This window comes from Diadema setosum, chromosome 6, assembly GCF_964275005.1.
Source record: "Diadema setosum chromosome 6, eeDiaSeto1, whole genome shotgun sequence".
Classification (NCBI taxonomy): domain Eukaryota; kingdom Metazoa; phylum Echinodermata; class Echinoidea; order Diadematoida; family Diadematidae; genus Diadema; species Diadema setosum.
Window position 1 is genome coordinate 36,293,721 of NC_092690.1, and position 18,223 is coordinate 36,311,943.

Here is an 18,223-nt window from a genome sequence, read left to right on the forward strand (position 1 = left end):
AAACACACCCACAAAAACACATATAATATACATATAATTTTATTTTAATGTATGATATTAGTCTCCAAAAATGCAAGAGGTAATTGCTCTTTTTTGCATTCTTTTCCTCTTTACTGCAGGAAATGCATCTCGACACAAACTCTAACGTCATTCCGGGAAAGCGTGATCCGGTAAGGAATGAGTATGAACGCACCAGTAAGGTCAATCCCTATTAAAGGGGCATTATGGCTAGTAACTGATCAGTGGGAATCAATGGGAATGCTGGGGGATGATTGTTCCAATCCTTGTGGGATTCATTAAAGAGTACATTATTCAGTATTGTTGTGTGAAAATTATTTGCTTCAGAATGGTCTCATATTCAAGTAATGTGGAGCTTAATGTTTCAAGGTTAGCATCCCTGTACAGTGACGGGGCGATCGTAACGGGCCGTAACGGGCGGTTAACGATCACCCCGTCACTGTACAGGCATGCTAAACTGGAAACATTAAAAACTGCATATGAGACCATTCTGAAGCAAATAATTTTCACACCACAATAGATATATAATGTACTCTTAAATGAATCCCACAAGGATTGGAGCAATCATTCCCCAGCATTCCCACGCACTGATTCCCACTGATCAGTTACTAGCAATCCCTCTGGATGTTAGAGTTACATCTCACGTTTCGTAGAATCAATCACCCCTGTTCAATCCTTCCTTGTTTTTGTTTTTGTTTCTGCTGACGTTGATTATTAATTCTTCACGTAAATGCAGACAATGGTATTTTCTAGCTTTTTGAAAGTAAGAAAAATCAAATCTTTTCATTACCTAACAAGAAATATCATTTATATAAGAAATTATCACACACATTATTTTCTTTGTTTTCAGCAGCTTCAATCTCAAATATCTCAGTTTGATATAAATTGATGTATATTTGTATTAGTTTTTCATATACATGTATATTCTTCTCTTGATCGCAGAAATATTGTTGATTGTAATGTTACCATAGTTACCTTTGTAATGTGTAACTGGATTATACTACAACCACACTGCCAGAATTACATGACATTGTCATCATTCACACTGATCAAAGATGTTGTAGTCGCAAGTTACAGTGACACAAGTTAACATGGTTTAATTTTATATTGCCTATAATATGACTACTTTGAATGTAAAGTATTCGATTTTATTGGAGTTCATAAAAAGGTGAACTACAAACGATCTATGTATAGACATTGATGAATGCATTACAGCTCTCCTTATTTCCTATTTATAGATCTCTGCCTAGAAATCTTCCGGAGCCGACTGAACCAAGCTTGTCATACCATGCATACGGTACGGAAGGATCCCATCACCTACGCCTGAGCCGTGATGACTTGTCCCGTCATCTCTTTAATCCACGGCCGGCATCACTTCGTCCTGTAAAATCAAATATCGTATTGACGAAAATTAAGATTTATTGACGATACTATCATAGTGGTATATTGTTCTCGTTACACCAACTGCAATTGCTAGTTTTTTTCCATTGAAGAACCCTACCGCATCAGCATTCTGCTTATCTTATGAAGTGAAAGTGTTTAATTGAGCTGTGTCTCTCTGTTGATAAGAAAATTTCCAATACCGGCGCATTGGTGATGGTATGTACCATGCATTCGAACAGAACAATCGCACCGTTGACGGTCTGGTAAAAAGTGCACAAAATGTGAACGATAGGATACGACTCAAACAATGCTGCTACTCTACGATATTTTCCCAGTCTGTTTTTGAACCATGTTACGCACCACTTTTTTTCTCCCTTTTTTCCGGGTAAAAGAACAATATTATTTTTCAATAGTTAGCTAATTTTCCCAGAGTTTCATAATTCTGAGCGTTTTATTCTTTGCTTTCTACCGTCAATATTCATTACATACATTGTGTAAGATACATGTAATTGAAAGTCATAGACTTTCTGAACAAACTACACACATGATCATGATTGAACAATGTGAGTGGTGATTGTATTCGTACAAATTTTAGTTTATCCGTTAATATCTTCTGTTTTTACGCTCAAGTCCCCTTTTTATCCCTGAATTCACGATGATTATAATCATAAATGAATTTGATTAGTGCAAACATGTTCAAGTCATAGAGGCATACGCCTACAGTGCTTGATCATGAAAATAGTTGCCGTTTAGGTAGGAAGTACACATTCTATAACAACTTATTGGGTATGTTTTCCTCATTTTTATCATTATGTTTATGAGACGTCATCCATATCAACAATGTATTAAGCGTTATCATGCTCATGTAACTTTACATAATAGATCGTTATGCTATAGATCTTATGGAGATATTAGAAAATATCAATAATTATGACAGGTATAAAAAGAATTGAAATCTATGATTTTTACAATAAACAATTTACCTCCGAAGAAATGTCAGTAGGTATGTCACTGCTTGCTCCGTGATGGCAGTGAAATTGATCAAACAAAAATGATACACATAAAACACCCTTAATACTATTCCAAGGGTTTTATTCTCTTCTACAAGACTTTAATTCCTTACTTGACGTGATGTGTCATCTTTTGAAGTCTGCCGCATAGACCTACAGCAAACTTGTATCAATAAAGAATAAAACTTCCGTAAATTATGTGCATTATAAACATTACATTATGTTGAATGTTTATGTAATATTTTTTAACATTATAAACTGTGGTTGGCGTACTTTTAGTTATTAAAAACGAGGATACATTCACATGTAATGAAGTTCAAATTGAGTTTCTAACAGGTTAATCCGAGTTATTGGGTTGAAGTTCTTCGTATTTCACGACATCGTTCATTGTTCACACGGTTGTATCTAGCTTTGTAACATAACAATTTCACACTTTATACATTCCATATATAATATATATACATATTATATATATATATAGATATATATATATATATATGTATATATATGTGTGTGTGTGTGTGTACAGTATGTCCCCCCATAAAATTACAATCAGATTTTCGCATTGATAACACCCAATATGATTAAACTGTCCAAATGCTACACTTCAGGGTCTTAAAATATAACACCTTAGCTCTTTTTAGCAGAAAACCCCATTCAATTTGGTTAAGCCGTCACAGTGAAATGTGGATTGTTGTAAAGCATGTCATGAGTCTGATTCTTCCAAATTTAGCACTTGATGCTCTTGGAACTGCACATTAATGTGTAAAAACAATATAGACAGAACTTGGAGGGAAGAGATTCCCGACATACTCTACAAAATTTCTCATTTAATTTTCTCTTTGACCACTGAAGCAAATCGAATGGGGTTTTCTGTTCCATGTGGGCAATGAGTCATAGTTTCATACCCTGAAATTGTATTTGGAATGATTCACTATTTTTAAAGAGATCATTGCGGAGGGTCCCGCTGTAATTTTTTTGGGGGGGACATAGGGTATATAATATATATATATCTGAGTTTAATTTTCGCATTTAAAGTCTTCATATAAACATATGAAGACTTAAAATGAGAAAACAGAAACAATTCCCTTTTATCAACAAGAGAATTCATTATCTGAGATTGACTCTGCAGAAAAACAAATGAAAAATGACATTTTATGTGATGATTTTATCTTCAAAAACATCTATGTACAGAGTGCAGTAGGCCTATTTAATACTGAAGATTACTTTTCTCTACTTTGATGACCTAAAAAATGAAAATGGAGCTTATGTTGTTGTTGGGGTTTTTTTGTTTTTGTTTTTGTTATTTTTTGCATTCAAAGCGAGACAACGTATTATGAATACCAGCAGGATATTAGGTAAATGTGTAAATGTGTGTGTGCGTGTGTTGGCGAGTGTTTACATTTCATTTGCGCCATTTGTTTTTCAAAACCCCTCGATGCTGAAGGAATCCATTCCTATCTAGATAGCTTTTGATTATCACCGACATTACTTTGAGAAAGTGCTGCTGATATCTGAACTTAATGTAACTAGAAGTGTATATCAAGTCCAGCTATTCAAGCATATAGGCCTACTATTCTGCACTTTTACCGTTGTAATTCTGTTCATGACAAACAAACAAACACACACACACACACACACACACACACCTACCAATGACATAAAATACAGCAATGAACATATTATCGAATAGAGAGTTGGAACTTATTCGCCAGAAATACCTTGTGAACACTCTGACTACGTGTTGCTTAAAACGCTTTTATGTACCACGGAACACCTTGTAACGCTGGTGACACATTCGCTCCTGCGACATTATTGCTCCTGTCTTATTTTCTTCAATGATCTAGGGTTAGGGTTGAAATAGGCTGATAGGGTTTTAGGTTTAGTTTGATACGAGGATTAGGAATAGGGTTAGGGTTGTGTTTGTGAGTAGAATTTATCTTTGGCTTAACGCGCAGATATTTCATGGAAACATTATTATCGCAGGAGCAAAATGTCATGGAACCGTGAACGTTTGTCTCCTGTTTTCACCCTCTTCATTTCACACACACACACACACACACACACACACACACACACACACACACACACACACACACACACTTGCAAGTGCCATGCTACATTTTCCCAAGCTGAAAGACAACAACATGAAAGGCAAGAAGAGAAGAATACTTCACCTACAAAGAAAACGCAATCAATTTATTCATTGGTTGTCCGGCTGTGTACGACTATAGATCTCACTTGATTATTTAGAGGGGTTTCAGTTTAACAATTTTCGGGGTTCTGTCAAAATAGAAATTATGAAACATTTGACAAGTAACAAAGTTAGTCCCAATGACAAGTCGGGTAGAACACAAGAATTACATTCCACTTTAGAACATCACCTTTACATCATGAGAAAAAAAAAAACTATAACAAACAGGGGAAAAATTCTCTCAGAGGTACTTACTAACAATCCACTATTTTAATGCCCTCACTGCTGAGTCTCACAAAGAAATTAAAAAACGTACACACACACACACACACACACAAAGAAACAAACACACATATATCAACACATCTATACACTTAAAAAGGGAGACGCAATGATTAATACTTATCCTAGCACACACACACACACACACATGAACGAGTCGTCTTTAAAGAACTTACAATGTTCATACAGAATTGATGGTGTGTTCTCACGATGTACATAATCTGAATGAAGGTTCGTTGAATGGTGAAAGTGAAGTATTAGTGCACATGTACATTAACTTGTAAAACGGTTGCTTCACGACAAAGACATTGAATCAAACTGAAGTCATTCAAGATGACAGTGTCCAAGCGTCCAAAAACAAGTAAACAAAAATGAATAAATAAATAAATAATGCATTTTTGTACAGAACTAAGTCAATTTTGATGAATCAGAAACCCTTCCTTTCCAAAAAAGACTTTTAATTTTGTCACACAGTACTGATTTTGGACCCAAGTACAATACAGAACCAATGATATTTCTTAAATTATGAAGTTATTAATATTTGATGAATTTCATCTCAAAATTGTTGTGATTTCTATGGGATGGAACATTTCTGAATTGGGCAAGATTGGGAAAAAAAGAAGTTCAAGTATCTCATTTATGAGAGCGAGTGAGAGAAGAAAAAAAAATATCAGTATGTATAGTACTATTAAAAAAAGAAATGATTTCACCTTTGATATCTTGCCACAATTTTTTTTTTCTTAAGAGGAAACTGTCCCTTTACAAATATAGTATCTCCAAATGAAAGCAAACAAACAAACTGAGAACCAGGAAAACAAAGTAAATTATCACATCACTTGTATCCCGGTGTGTATGGTTTTATGGAAGCCGTCCCATACCGCCCTGTTAACTTTGCACTGCTCAGTTTTATATTTCTTGACACTTTCAGTCAGCATCCAGTATCCCACGTTTAATGTATCAGTGCCAACATGTCAGGACAGCTGATGTGGTCTAATCTTATTTTGGCAATAAACTTGGCTTTATTACCCTTGTAGTGAGCACCACTTTGACCCCCAATAAAGCATTTATTAGGAGCAGCACACTACATGACATTTAATAAATGAAGCATGACAAAATGCATTATATAAACCTATTAAGGACAAGTCCCGAGTATACTCGGGCATGTGTCTATGTGATATGCATGTTGTAGCAAAATCAGCCCGTCCTCAAAGGGTTAAAGGAAAAGAAAATTAAAAGGACAAATTTGGGAAAATCAAAACATCCCATCCTGGATAAACAGAAGTGGAAATATACACAGTTTATCTTTGCTTTCTGTTACTACTTGGACAAACCACAGCATCACTGAACAAAACAACAATATGACAAATGTAATCATTTTCAACTATACTATTCTATTTCGGGCAGTACTCTTTTTTTTTCATACTATCTTTTCTAAGACAAATTAAAAGAAATTGAAATGTTCTCCTCCTTATCTTTCAATTACCAAAACAGATGGAATAAATCATTTACTTCATTAAATGAATGTCATCACCATTATGTCTATAATATCACATATTATTAACATGTTCAATATATTCCCAAAATGTCATATAAATAATACCATAGAACATTGGATAAGTCTTAAATGCCAGTCTGTTATACAGTCTTCATTTTTCACTTAATCTTCCAATTTTTAGCGTGCAAACACCAAATATTGGCCAGACATAATAGCCCTCTTGTAGCTTTTAATTTTGTTAACTTTTTTTTCTTCAATTTATTGCCAAACATTCAAGTTTCAAATATATGGTTTATACCATTTGTACTGAGTGGACATCATATTTTTTCTTTGTCAACTAACCTAATCATGGAGTGAAAAAGGGTACCAGTCTTTTTCACTATCATATTCATTTACTGGTAGAAATTTTTATTTGGCCTTTTAACCAACACTGCTAGAGTGAATTTCTTTTCTTTTTCTTTTTTGAAATCAACTACTGTTACACATAAAACAACTGTGAAAGTAAATACATCTTTCTATACAAACACCCAAATGTGTATTTCTACATTATTACTCAGCATAATACTTCACAAACATGATACATCAAATCCATGAGTCTACACTCTAAAATTGCACAAACTGCAGTGATAAAGTCAAACATACACACTGAGTTTAACCCAAACATGCTAAATTCATCAAGTGCTGAACCATTTTGCTTTGGACAGTATGCATTGGTACATCATTTCAAAGGATGATAAGATATAGTATTCATCCAAATGAAAACAAGTGTAAAAACTGTTCTCTGTTGATTTCATTTCTTCAGAGGACACAGAAATATGTACAATGATGTCACATGTACACTTGTGTTGTAGGAGGGAATAGATTTAGCATATTTGGGGACTTAACTCTTTTAAGTACACAAAAAGGAAAGAAAAAAAATCACATCAATGTGTCATGACACATTCTCAAGTTATACTTTCAGCATCTTTGCTGACTCTTCTTCAACTTGAAATTATTCCATCAAAATGTGTATAAGATTAATATCAGAAGGCACCGTTTCTTTAACAGTAGAAAACTTCAGCGGCATTTTGTACAAATACATACAATCATCTGAACACACTGAGAAGAACAAAGAAGAAGAAGAAGAAGAAGAGGAAACAAGAATATGCTGTAAATCTAACTTTTAAATAAAGAGATTTTCATCACTTCCCACCCCCCCCCCCCCCCCCCCTGTATATAGATAAAAAAATATAAAATAAATGTGAGACATTAAATGTGGCAGGTATTTGACTCTGGGAAGAAATAAAAACAAACTAAGGATGGCTGTACTTTTAAAGCTGGGTGTGCCACATATGGTCAGTGCCATAACCTATTAAACACACACATACACACACCAAAAAAAAAGCCCCATAAGATACACCACTACCCACCAATCAGCACCGCATATCTTTTGTTAAAGGCAAAGAATCTTCGCATTTCTTGCCAGTGATGTACAGTTTACTGGATAAAATTATTACACTGAATCAATAATCCCTACACGCTGAGCATTTCAATAAAATAAACTGCAAACCCTTGTCCGAATCATGAGCAATATCAATACGACATGAGTTGGTGCCAAAAATATTTACACTGACTATAATAAATACCTGTACATGTCAAACATCAACATCATCCACAAAAGCAAGCATGAATGAATTTGAGAACAGTGCCACAAAATATAGTCCTCCGGACAGCAATCAAAACTTAAGGAAATCATAATTAGCTCTTATAGACTGTGTGATACAAAAAGGTACAAAAACATTTCACTTTCACAAGAATAGGGGAGGCATTTGAGTGAAGAATGAAATAGAGGAGTTACAGATTTGCAGGCACCTAGTAAACATCTGAGTAGTTATTTGTTCTTTTGCGACAGAGGTTTGGTTGTAACTAGGTAAATATCCGATTCACTTAAAGACAACTTATGTTTAATTTGTTAAACACATTTTCCTGAAATGTTCATACTATATGAAATGATCTTCCCCCATGCATTAACACTATTTCTGTTTTGTTCTGTTTTTCATGTTATTGGGATTTGGATGAAAGGAAATGTTGTTTAAATTGCTATTCAAACATCTACTTTTGTTCATTGTCCATGTTTGTTGAGATTCCTTGTTAAGGAAGAGAAAAATAGCCATGTATTAAATTGTTGGCTGGTCCAATTCTTGCTCAGACATGGGTTTATTGGTACAGTGCACTCTTTTCATCAATGCTCATTGGTTGATATGAACACAAAAATTGAACACAGATTCATGCAAGCATTTTTTTTTTTTTAACAACGTACATATTTTACAAAGATTTCTGAGCGGAACAACAACACGACCCATAATGCATCTGCCCCTTTGGTGTGTGTGTTTGATTTCCACCTTACAGCTGAGGCCTTGTGTGCATTGGCAAATGACTTCTAGTCACAAAATTCTCCTTCAAGCACTGTGTAACTTTTTGCAAAATATAAGGCATTTTAGTGACTTTTGCCGATTTTTAAAGTTTCACTTGCAATTTTGAAGTATTTGTGTTATTGATAAAAATGAATGCATTATGACTGCTGTTATGGCTACCATGGATATCGTATACCATGTCCCTTGCAATGACAGAAATATATACAGAGGATGAATTTGGACGAGAAACCCAGTTGGTTGTTATGGTGGTGTTTAAAGCACCAAACATGATGAGATGGTTTGTTCTTTTGCAAAGTCAAAATCTTTGATAGTGAGTGAATTTCAAAACTCATGCAGCATTCATGCAATGGGGGGATCTATTAAAGTAGGTTGGTCCCCACCTTGACTTAAAGGTGAAGCCTGAATTTAGACTAATCCCAAGGATCTCTCTCCCAGGCTTTGCTGGGAGAGAACAGACGAAGCCCGCCCTCAGCTGTCCGCTGTTTGCAAGTTGCAAGCTCTCCCCATAATTTTCCTTACATTAACCACAAGAGGTCTATCAGCAAAGGGTAAATCCCACCACAACTAAACCCAATCAACCACCATTATGTGACTACGCCAAGCATGTATCTCAAATATGAATACAATTTTGCTGTGTCACATTCTGTCCGTGAACTCCGCCATCACCACATAGCCTGATAAGGCCACCAAACATTGATTGTCCGAATTTGAGTATTGTCATATATTCCCTACTCTCTGACCTTTATTAGGTCTTGTGATTTGCCAAACCTTATTCCCCAAACGTCCCACCAAATGAAAAGAAAACTAGCGACCAGATAAACACTACCGCAAGACAATCCATCTTCAAGTTCAGATGCAATCAGTTATTCAGGAGATGGAGCATTGACATAAAATGGGTCAACTCAAGCCTGACTGGTCACTTGCTTCATATCATCTCAGCATTTTCCACTTTCAAAATCTTACTTTAGACTTTGAAATTTGACCAGGAGGTAGTTTATACATCAAACATTTTTTACGTGTTTTAACCTGCCATTTGATTTGAATGAAATGGCAGACCTGGGTTTTGGGGTTTTTTTTAATATGTCATTCTCACACTGCATTGAACTTGAATAAAATCATGATTAAACAACAATTTCTTTCCCCTTATATCTTTTCCATTTGTTTTCAAAACCGCATTTCCATCATGTTAGTGACTTTATGAGGCTGATGTGGTGAGTGGTCAGACATCTCATCATGGTCTGCTGGTCGTCTGACAGACAAGGCTCCTTCACGACGGGGCGAACGAACTTCCACACTTGCTACTTTTCATCCACCGAGGCATTCTAGAATCTGACTAGACAAATGCAAGGCACACACCTCCCCGTGCCCTCTCTCAAATCTCTGATCTGCGTATCTGTAGTGAAATCTTCTGCTTTTTATGCTTCAATCATGTCTCCAGATCACCAGCTAGTCTACCGCTCCACATCATTGGCAGGGGTCAAGGTTCAAAGTGCAATATGTAAATTTCAGATCTACGACCTCTGCCTACACCAAGGTCAAACTCCAAACTGCAGCATCCACACGGATGAATCCTCTGCAAGACAAAATAACAATAAAGTATTAACCCGTCAAGGATGGGCTGATTTTGCGACAACACACATTCCCTAAACATTAGACACTTGCCAGAGTATACTTGGGCTCATCTTTAATGGCTTATTATGGATATGCTTGATATTTAACTAATAACTGCAATGCATACAGCTACAAAATCTTTGAAGGAATCCTCATTAACACTATGGAAATAAACTTTGTGATATGCAACATACGTACACGAGGCATCTGTTACAGATTATTCACAAGGACTCCAGCATTTTGTTTCTCCACACTTATATATTCTGAAGATTGGTCTATTTCAGTAAAGGTCGCGGTAAAGAGTAAATTAACACGGTAGATTGATATGTTTAATGATTTTGATATTCATTTAAATTAAATTCATCTCAATTATTTAGGAGTGCAGTGAAATACTGTTAAGAAGCTCTTACCCTGCAGCAGAATATGTAGATACAGTTTCTGCCCTGAACACGTAACTAATCAATAATGCTACTATTATCATTACAGTGAATTATCTGTCTGGCTTCAAAAATTTCATAATTGTACCTTGATGGTCACTGTCACACAGTAGACATAGGAAGAGTTTTCTCCATGCTCACTGGACGACTGCTGGACGCTGACACATCGCTCTCCGTGTCGTCCGCTGAGGGCCGCCGAAGCTCGTACTCACTGTATATCCCAATGTCCCCTGAATTCATGAGCCAATGAGAGAAGAGATCGAGATTATGCATCAACACATTCTCGATACACGACTAGCAGGACCCCCCCCCCATGCTAACTTTAGTGTGGCACATTTTTGCTATCACAATTACATGCCTTTCTTAATAGTGACTGTAATCACATACATGAAAGAATTCAAGAGATTTAAATAGAAAATGAACCAATTTCTGTAGGATGCCCACTTTGCAAATGTTTTTTTTTTTCTCACAAATCATATATCCAACATAGCTTTAGGCATACTGCTAGTTGGCAATACTCTTTTACACTTTGACACACATCAATTTGATACTAGTACAAAATTAATGTACCAGCTTTTACATAGAAGTTGTCAAACATCTAGTTAGTAAATTTAAAATTTTTCAATACATTCCAAACTGTAAGCTTGCTTCATCAAGTCAAAATGCCATATTAACATAGCACTTGGGGGGGGGGGGGTAGATTTTAACCCATTGAGGATGAGTTGATTTTGCTTTAACACACATTTCCAAAAGACATCTGCCCCAGTACACTAGTCTCCAATTGGTTAATTAAAAAGATCATTTTCAGAACCTTTTGAACACCAACACAGTATGTCCACAGAGCAACTTATTTTTATGCAAATACTACACCTTTTATTTCTTACCCATATTCACATATTTCACTTTTTTTTATATTCAATTTTGCAGTCGGTGACTTTATCAGGGGCAAAATGGTTATATACACATATATGTAGATGGTACATGTATATGCACATGGATGGCTCCAAGTTCCAACTAAAGAGTACATAAATTGTGCACATATAAATACAATTTTAAAAATTGTGATTTACACATGGTCACTGTGCAGATATGCAATACAACTGGACTGCTGAATTCAACGTGACAGCATCGAGATACATGCGAAAAGTTCAACTTTGCTGTCACAGGAAACCAAACATGCTTAAATGTTACAGCCTTACGATAAGAACATCAACATTTCAAAACAAATGAGTATTTTCATACAAAAGTATGCCCTCAGCTTTTAACAGGGAATAATTCACATCATTCATGCAGTGCAATTAGCAAGGCGCTTTTATTCTTAATTTAAAAAAAAAAAAATCTTAAGCAAATTTTAACAGAGTATCAATACATTACATATAGATCTGTTTTGATTTGGTGTTGTTTTATGTGAATGTCCACAGCTACAAGCCATAAGTAGGGGGCTTCAAGCATTCCCCAAAAAACATTTAATTCATGCACTGTCCAAGTCATGCACCTGACTCTTTTTATAACTTATGAAATCATCTCTTCCCATTCAGACCAACATAAGTTAAGATTGTTGTTGATGTTTTCTTCAACATGGTAACTTCTGTCAGCCAAAATTGAGGGGGCTTCTAAACTTCAAAGAAAAAATGATTTAATTCACTCTGGCTTATGCAATGACTCTGGTGGAAAGATATGTCAGTGCAGAAATCTGCTATAACATACTGAAGTCCCCAAGATATGGCTAAAATAGACATCAATAAAAAAAAAAAAAAAAAAAAAAAAAAAAGTGCCCAAACCAGAAAAGGCCTATAGTTACAGCTTGCAACTGTTAAAGGTTAGCAATCACCATACATGACCATCAAAATATTGAGAACAAAAATATCCTGAATGATAAAAAATTCATGAAGTGTTTTTTTTTTTCTTCAATAACTAAACAAGTTTACATGCTAATTTTGACCAATAGTACCACTTTGTAACAACATTTGAAACTTTTCCAATAAAATTTTTCTTCTTTTTTGTTTGATTCAATGAAATTTTACACTTCTATTTGTTGAACTCATACAGAATTCCACCTGGTAGCACTTTCATACAGTTTTGACAAAATCTTTTCTGAAGACTTCTGTAAAGCAGGGTACAAATTTGAAATTAAGTCAACAATGAAACGCTTCACAGAGGCTAACTGTGACACAAGCACTTCAATAAAACATGCATGAAATAATGATAATACATGTAATAATAATTCAATGCATCAGTGATGTTGACCAAAGAAGCAAAGGTTTTCTATCAATACACTGGCTGACCTGAGTGTTGCCTTGAATTTTGGTCATGTGAATCTTCAATAAGAAAAAGAGGAAGTTGTATGTACTTGTTTAGCCTTTGACAAACAGAACCCAAAAGGGACTGAAAAAAATGTGTCCATACAGTGTACCATATCTTTATTAGCGATCAAGAATCTTAAATATAATAAAGTGCCTGTTCCTTCTACACGTATACATGTATTTTTTTTCCAGATACGCAATGTGAATTTCAAAGCACTTTAATACATACATGCTAACTGCAATAAAAAGTAGAGCTGTTATTGATTAGTGGTGAAATCCACATCCCAAGACCAAAAAAAGAAAAAAAAAAATGACAAGAAACACAGACATAAACACACTAATATAGAAAAGAAAGGGAAGCTACATACACATTTACATAATAGCTATAAGATTTTCTAAACCTGCAACCAAGTTTGAAGTAAAGATAAAACATCCCCACCACCAAAAGAGAAGAAGATTAAAAACAAAAAATGATAAGCTCATGTTGTGTGATTGTCAAGGAGTGCACTGCCCAACGCAACTAAAATCACTTTGTGAAACATGTTAACTGGCACCAACTACAGTGGTCAATGACATACAAGGAAGATATGTGGATGTGGAAGCATGAGGGGGAGCATAGAGAGACTGGTAAAGATGCTGTTACCTGAGTGTGTACGTCCATCGTTGATACAGTCTTCATGCACAGGACAGTCATGGGGGGGTAAGCCACACAAGGAGGAAGAAGGTAACACCACTCAAAAACATCAGTTGCAAGAAGGCTCGAGGGCCTGGACACTATATATGGGGCTATTAAGGGTAACACATGGACAGGTGGCACTCCGGTGGCATGGTGTTGCCATGGTGATGAATGGGATGATAGTACCACAGAGGGTGGAGTGGACTCACTGGTAGAAGGTTGGGATGGGGAGGGGGCTGGTAGGAGGGTAATTTTACTGGTAGGAGACATGGGTTACTGGTTTAAAACTGGAAGCACATGTATAGGAGAACAGGGAAACAGGAAGGCAGGGTCAGTGGTAGAGGTTGGTGTACGTGGTTAAGACTGGTAGGGCCTACACAATGTACACGATGGGATGAATGGAAGGAGACTAAGGCTATTGGTGGGAGGCTGGGTATTAACATGTATGAGAGGCTGGGATGAACTGATAGAAGTTCAAGGGTGAGGAGCCAATGAGATGGAATAGGTCCCAGAGGTACAAGGGTCTAAAGAAGTTCAGCATATAATTATCATAGGAATGGTTTATAGATGATGAGAAGGGAGAATGGTAAACTAGGGAGGGATACGGAAAGCATGGCTGGAATTCATTCATCAAAGAGGACATAGAATGAGTAAATGATGCAGGAGGGAATCAATGTAGTTAACTGGGAGGATGCAGTCATCCATGAAAAACTCAGCAACAAGGGCTCTGGTAATCATGAATGGGCTACAATAATCATGGAAAGATATGATGGACAAATAGCAAATGTTATAGACACATAAAAGGTTTAAAAACAAATAAAAACAAACATGAAATTTAGGTGATGACGTATGATGGCCATGATCATGGGACAGTTATGTATAGCAAACAAGAGTTTAGTCACGATAGAGTATTGGATGCAATGATACAGGAGACTGTACAAACTGGATTACATCAATTAAGGGTGACACAGAAATGATAAGGAAGGACAACAACAACAACAACAACAAAATGACTATAACAAAGCTATCACAGATTGTTATACCATGGGAAGGGGTAATGATTTTGGGTGCTGTTCATTAATCCGAAGGTTCGATATTCCGAAGGCTCGTTATTCCGAAGGTTCGTTAATAAATCCGAATAACGAGCTGTAACCAATGATTTTATAATGAGCAACAACAATCAATGAACGAAAAAAAAAAAATCTACAAGATCTAAACAAAATGAAATTGCAGGAGTAAAAATAGTGAAGGAATGGATAAAAACAGCATGGAGACATGCACATACAAACAATGACTATGATGGGCCATCTGAGCACATGTTGTTCTTGGACAAAGTAGTGAGTTAACCTTAACTAGGCCGGGGGGGGGCCTCCAAGGCCCCCCCCCCCCCCCTCGACGTTCCGCGCGATGTATCGCTAACGTGAAAAGCTATCACCGCGACGTTTCATGACTTTTTTCTGTCAAGTCTCCTGCATCTTTTGACACCAAATTTGCGATGCCCGGGCGCGCGGTTCCGAAGTTTTGCATAAATATGTACATGCATGTCAGACCAAATATTGCTCAAAAACGTGAATTCACGTACAATTTCAATGGAAACTATTACTGTGCTTACAGTCAAATTTCATAACAGCATGATTATTTTGGGGTTTTATTGATTAAAATCAACAAATAACATATTTTCTTGTTTGGAACAATGTCGCGGACAAGTTTCATCGAAAAAACAATGAAAAACATAAAGTCGAAAAAACAAGGAAATACATAAGAAATTAAAAAAACAATAAAATACTTAAGAAATTTTTTCGAATGGCTCAATTTTTTTCCCTCATATTTGCTTAGGACACTAAAAAGAATATTTACACCAAAAAAAATGTCCCCATTTCAAGCTTTATTTAGTGATTTATAACAAATTGTCTGATTTCATGCATCATTATGCATAAATTAGCATAATTTAGCATAAATGACAATTAAAAAAAAAATCTAACTTCGTAGTGCTTTAGATTACATGTATCATAGGCAATGTGTGTGCCAATTTTCGTCGCGATCGCGCGGTCGACGGCTGAGATCTGGAGGGGGGGCCTGGGAGGCCCCCCCCCCCCGGCTCTATGAGCTACCTAAATAGTCCGGCCTAGTTAGGGTTAAGTGACCACAAACTAGATGCATTCGTTTTGTGCATATCATGAATGGTGTGAATGCATCCAATTTTTATGTGTATATGTCACGCATTTCCATACTTCCCGAAATAATTGAACATAATTATAAGATATCTTTCATGTTCTTTAAATTGTATGTCAATCTGCCTTGGATAAGGAATCATGTATGCTTAATATCCACATTTGGACTTAAAATTAACTGATTCCAATTGCAAAACCTGATGAAAGTTGTTTAATGCACAGATACACATATTCTGGTATTCTCACATCTAAAATTCTTAAAAGAAATACAGAAATGGGTCAGAAGGAATTACTGAATACTGTCATTCTCCTGCCACACAAATGCAAGGCATTTTACAGTTGGTACTAAACCTCACACATCATAAATGTGAGACATTGTATGCACACACACACTTACATACAAACACGCAAACATACAAATGCACCAACAAATAGAAAAGAGCTTGACAAAATCCTGTTTCTGTATGTACTATTTTTATTCTCTATTCAGTGCAGTCTCTGCACTGCTTTGCACATGTCTCAAAATATCAAAGGAAATACCAAAGTATCATATAAAGTTCAGTTAATCATCCCAGATCAGGGATGAAACATGATAAAGGCAGGATAGCTGACTGCCTCTCAACTATTGGTACGAACCCTTTATTTAAATAATATCTACATATAATTTCTTCAATTTAGAATTGACTCTAATATAATTCTTTAAAAAAATGTGCACTTAAGCAGACAGGGTCAAAAAAAGGGAAAAATGTCAGCAAATCATAGAGGACGTTTTGTGCTGAACATTACTTTGAAAGCCTTCTCAAGTCATGTGAAATATTACAAAAAGGTGAATAAAAAATATTGAAAAAAATAGATATTACAGCAGAGAACCAATCAGCATTTAACACTGAATATATATTTTTTTTTCTTTTTTTTTGTGGTTATCCAGGTTTTTATATATTTCTTTCTTTCTTGTGATTCACTTTCTCACCATCATATTTTTCTTTGTGTGGATGTGTGTTTGCTTTCTTTCTTTGAGAGTGTCAAGTAAATTTAAGTTTAATATCAAGAATGAAAATATTTGTTTGTATATGGAATCATGTTCACATTTCTATCCACTGAAATGACTACTTGAACGCATTATGCTAATGAGCACCAACGGTTTTGACCTGCTCTAGACTTCTGATTCAGATTTTTACTTTTTGTGAGATACATGTAGTACTTTGAAACCACTTGCAATGAAAAAGTGTGTAAAACAGTGTGGTCATGAATAATAAAAGGTGGGGCCCACCTTTTATCAGGAGCACTCTGTTTTGCTTTGTTTTAGGATTTTTCAGCCATTTGAAAACCACTTTTCATCAAATAAACTTTCAATTCCTCATACAATTGTATGGTCTTTAATATTTCATTAAAGTGGCTTCTAATAATTTTATCTCACAAGAAGTTAAAACCTGAATCCTGATCTCAACCAATACTAAACCAATATCCCTTTACAAACTGCTGCTTTAAAGGTCCAAAGCAGTTTTCATTTCCCCCAAACAAATAAATGACAATTAAAATAAATAAATAATTACTCAAAGACAGAGAATAAATATGTTGAAGACACTACGTTTAAAGCGTTATGGCGATTCAGTTTCAAAAACTGTACAGTTGAATTTGCTGACAAGGCTCTATGATGATATTTAAATGTATGAAAAAACATGACCCCACAGCATAGTTTTGAGAATTATGCTCTTCCTTTTACAAGATCTATAAGTAAATATAATAAATGTGCTAATAGTCTGTTTACTTAATCATTTAATTTAACACTTTTTTTCTGTGGGAAATATCAATTACATTACATTCAGTCACTTCAACATTTTGTCTTTGTTTTTAAAGAATTTTAATTAATTTCCAAGTTTTTTTTTCACAGCTCCATATTTACACAAATCGGCAACTCTTAACATCGACAGTCATGCAGCTCAGATTTTCTTAATCGGAAATGTTGTTAAACATTACTATTAATGTTATTCACGAGAAATAAGTAAATTCTTGTTCAGAAGTTAATGAAATCATTTATAATTTCTGAGTTAATTAATAATATAACCCTACATTTCCATGATCTACATTATGACTTCTTTCTTAAGACACCTAAGAAAAGTCAGCATTCTGCAACTTGAAAGAAAATTACTGCAATAGTGGAAATTTTTGCGAGAGTGATTTTTCACACATGTTCTGGTAATATGAATTCCACATTTCTAATTCCATGGA

At 35.4% G+C, this 18,223-nt stretch overlaps 1 protein-coding gene across 1 annotated transcript in view; it reads right to left on the bottom strand.

Annotated features, from left to right (window-relative positions):
* Nucleotides 1-10,946: 10,946 nt before the first annotated feature.
* The window catches only part of LOC140229829 (C2 domain-containing protein 2-like), a 96,462-nt gene continuing 89,185 nt past the window's right edge, over nt 10,947-18,223 (bottom strand). Inside the window, 2 exon segments of the mRNA XM_072310058.1 lie at nt 10,947-11,074; nt 13,791-13,820. Coding sequence (XP_072166159.1) covers nt 10,947-11,074; nt 13,791-13,820 — 158 coding nt within the window.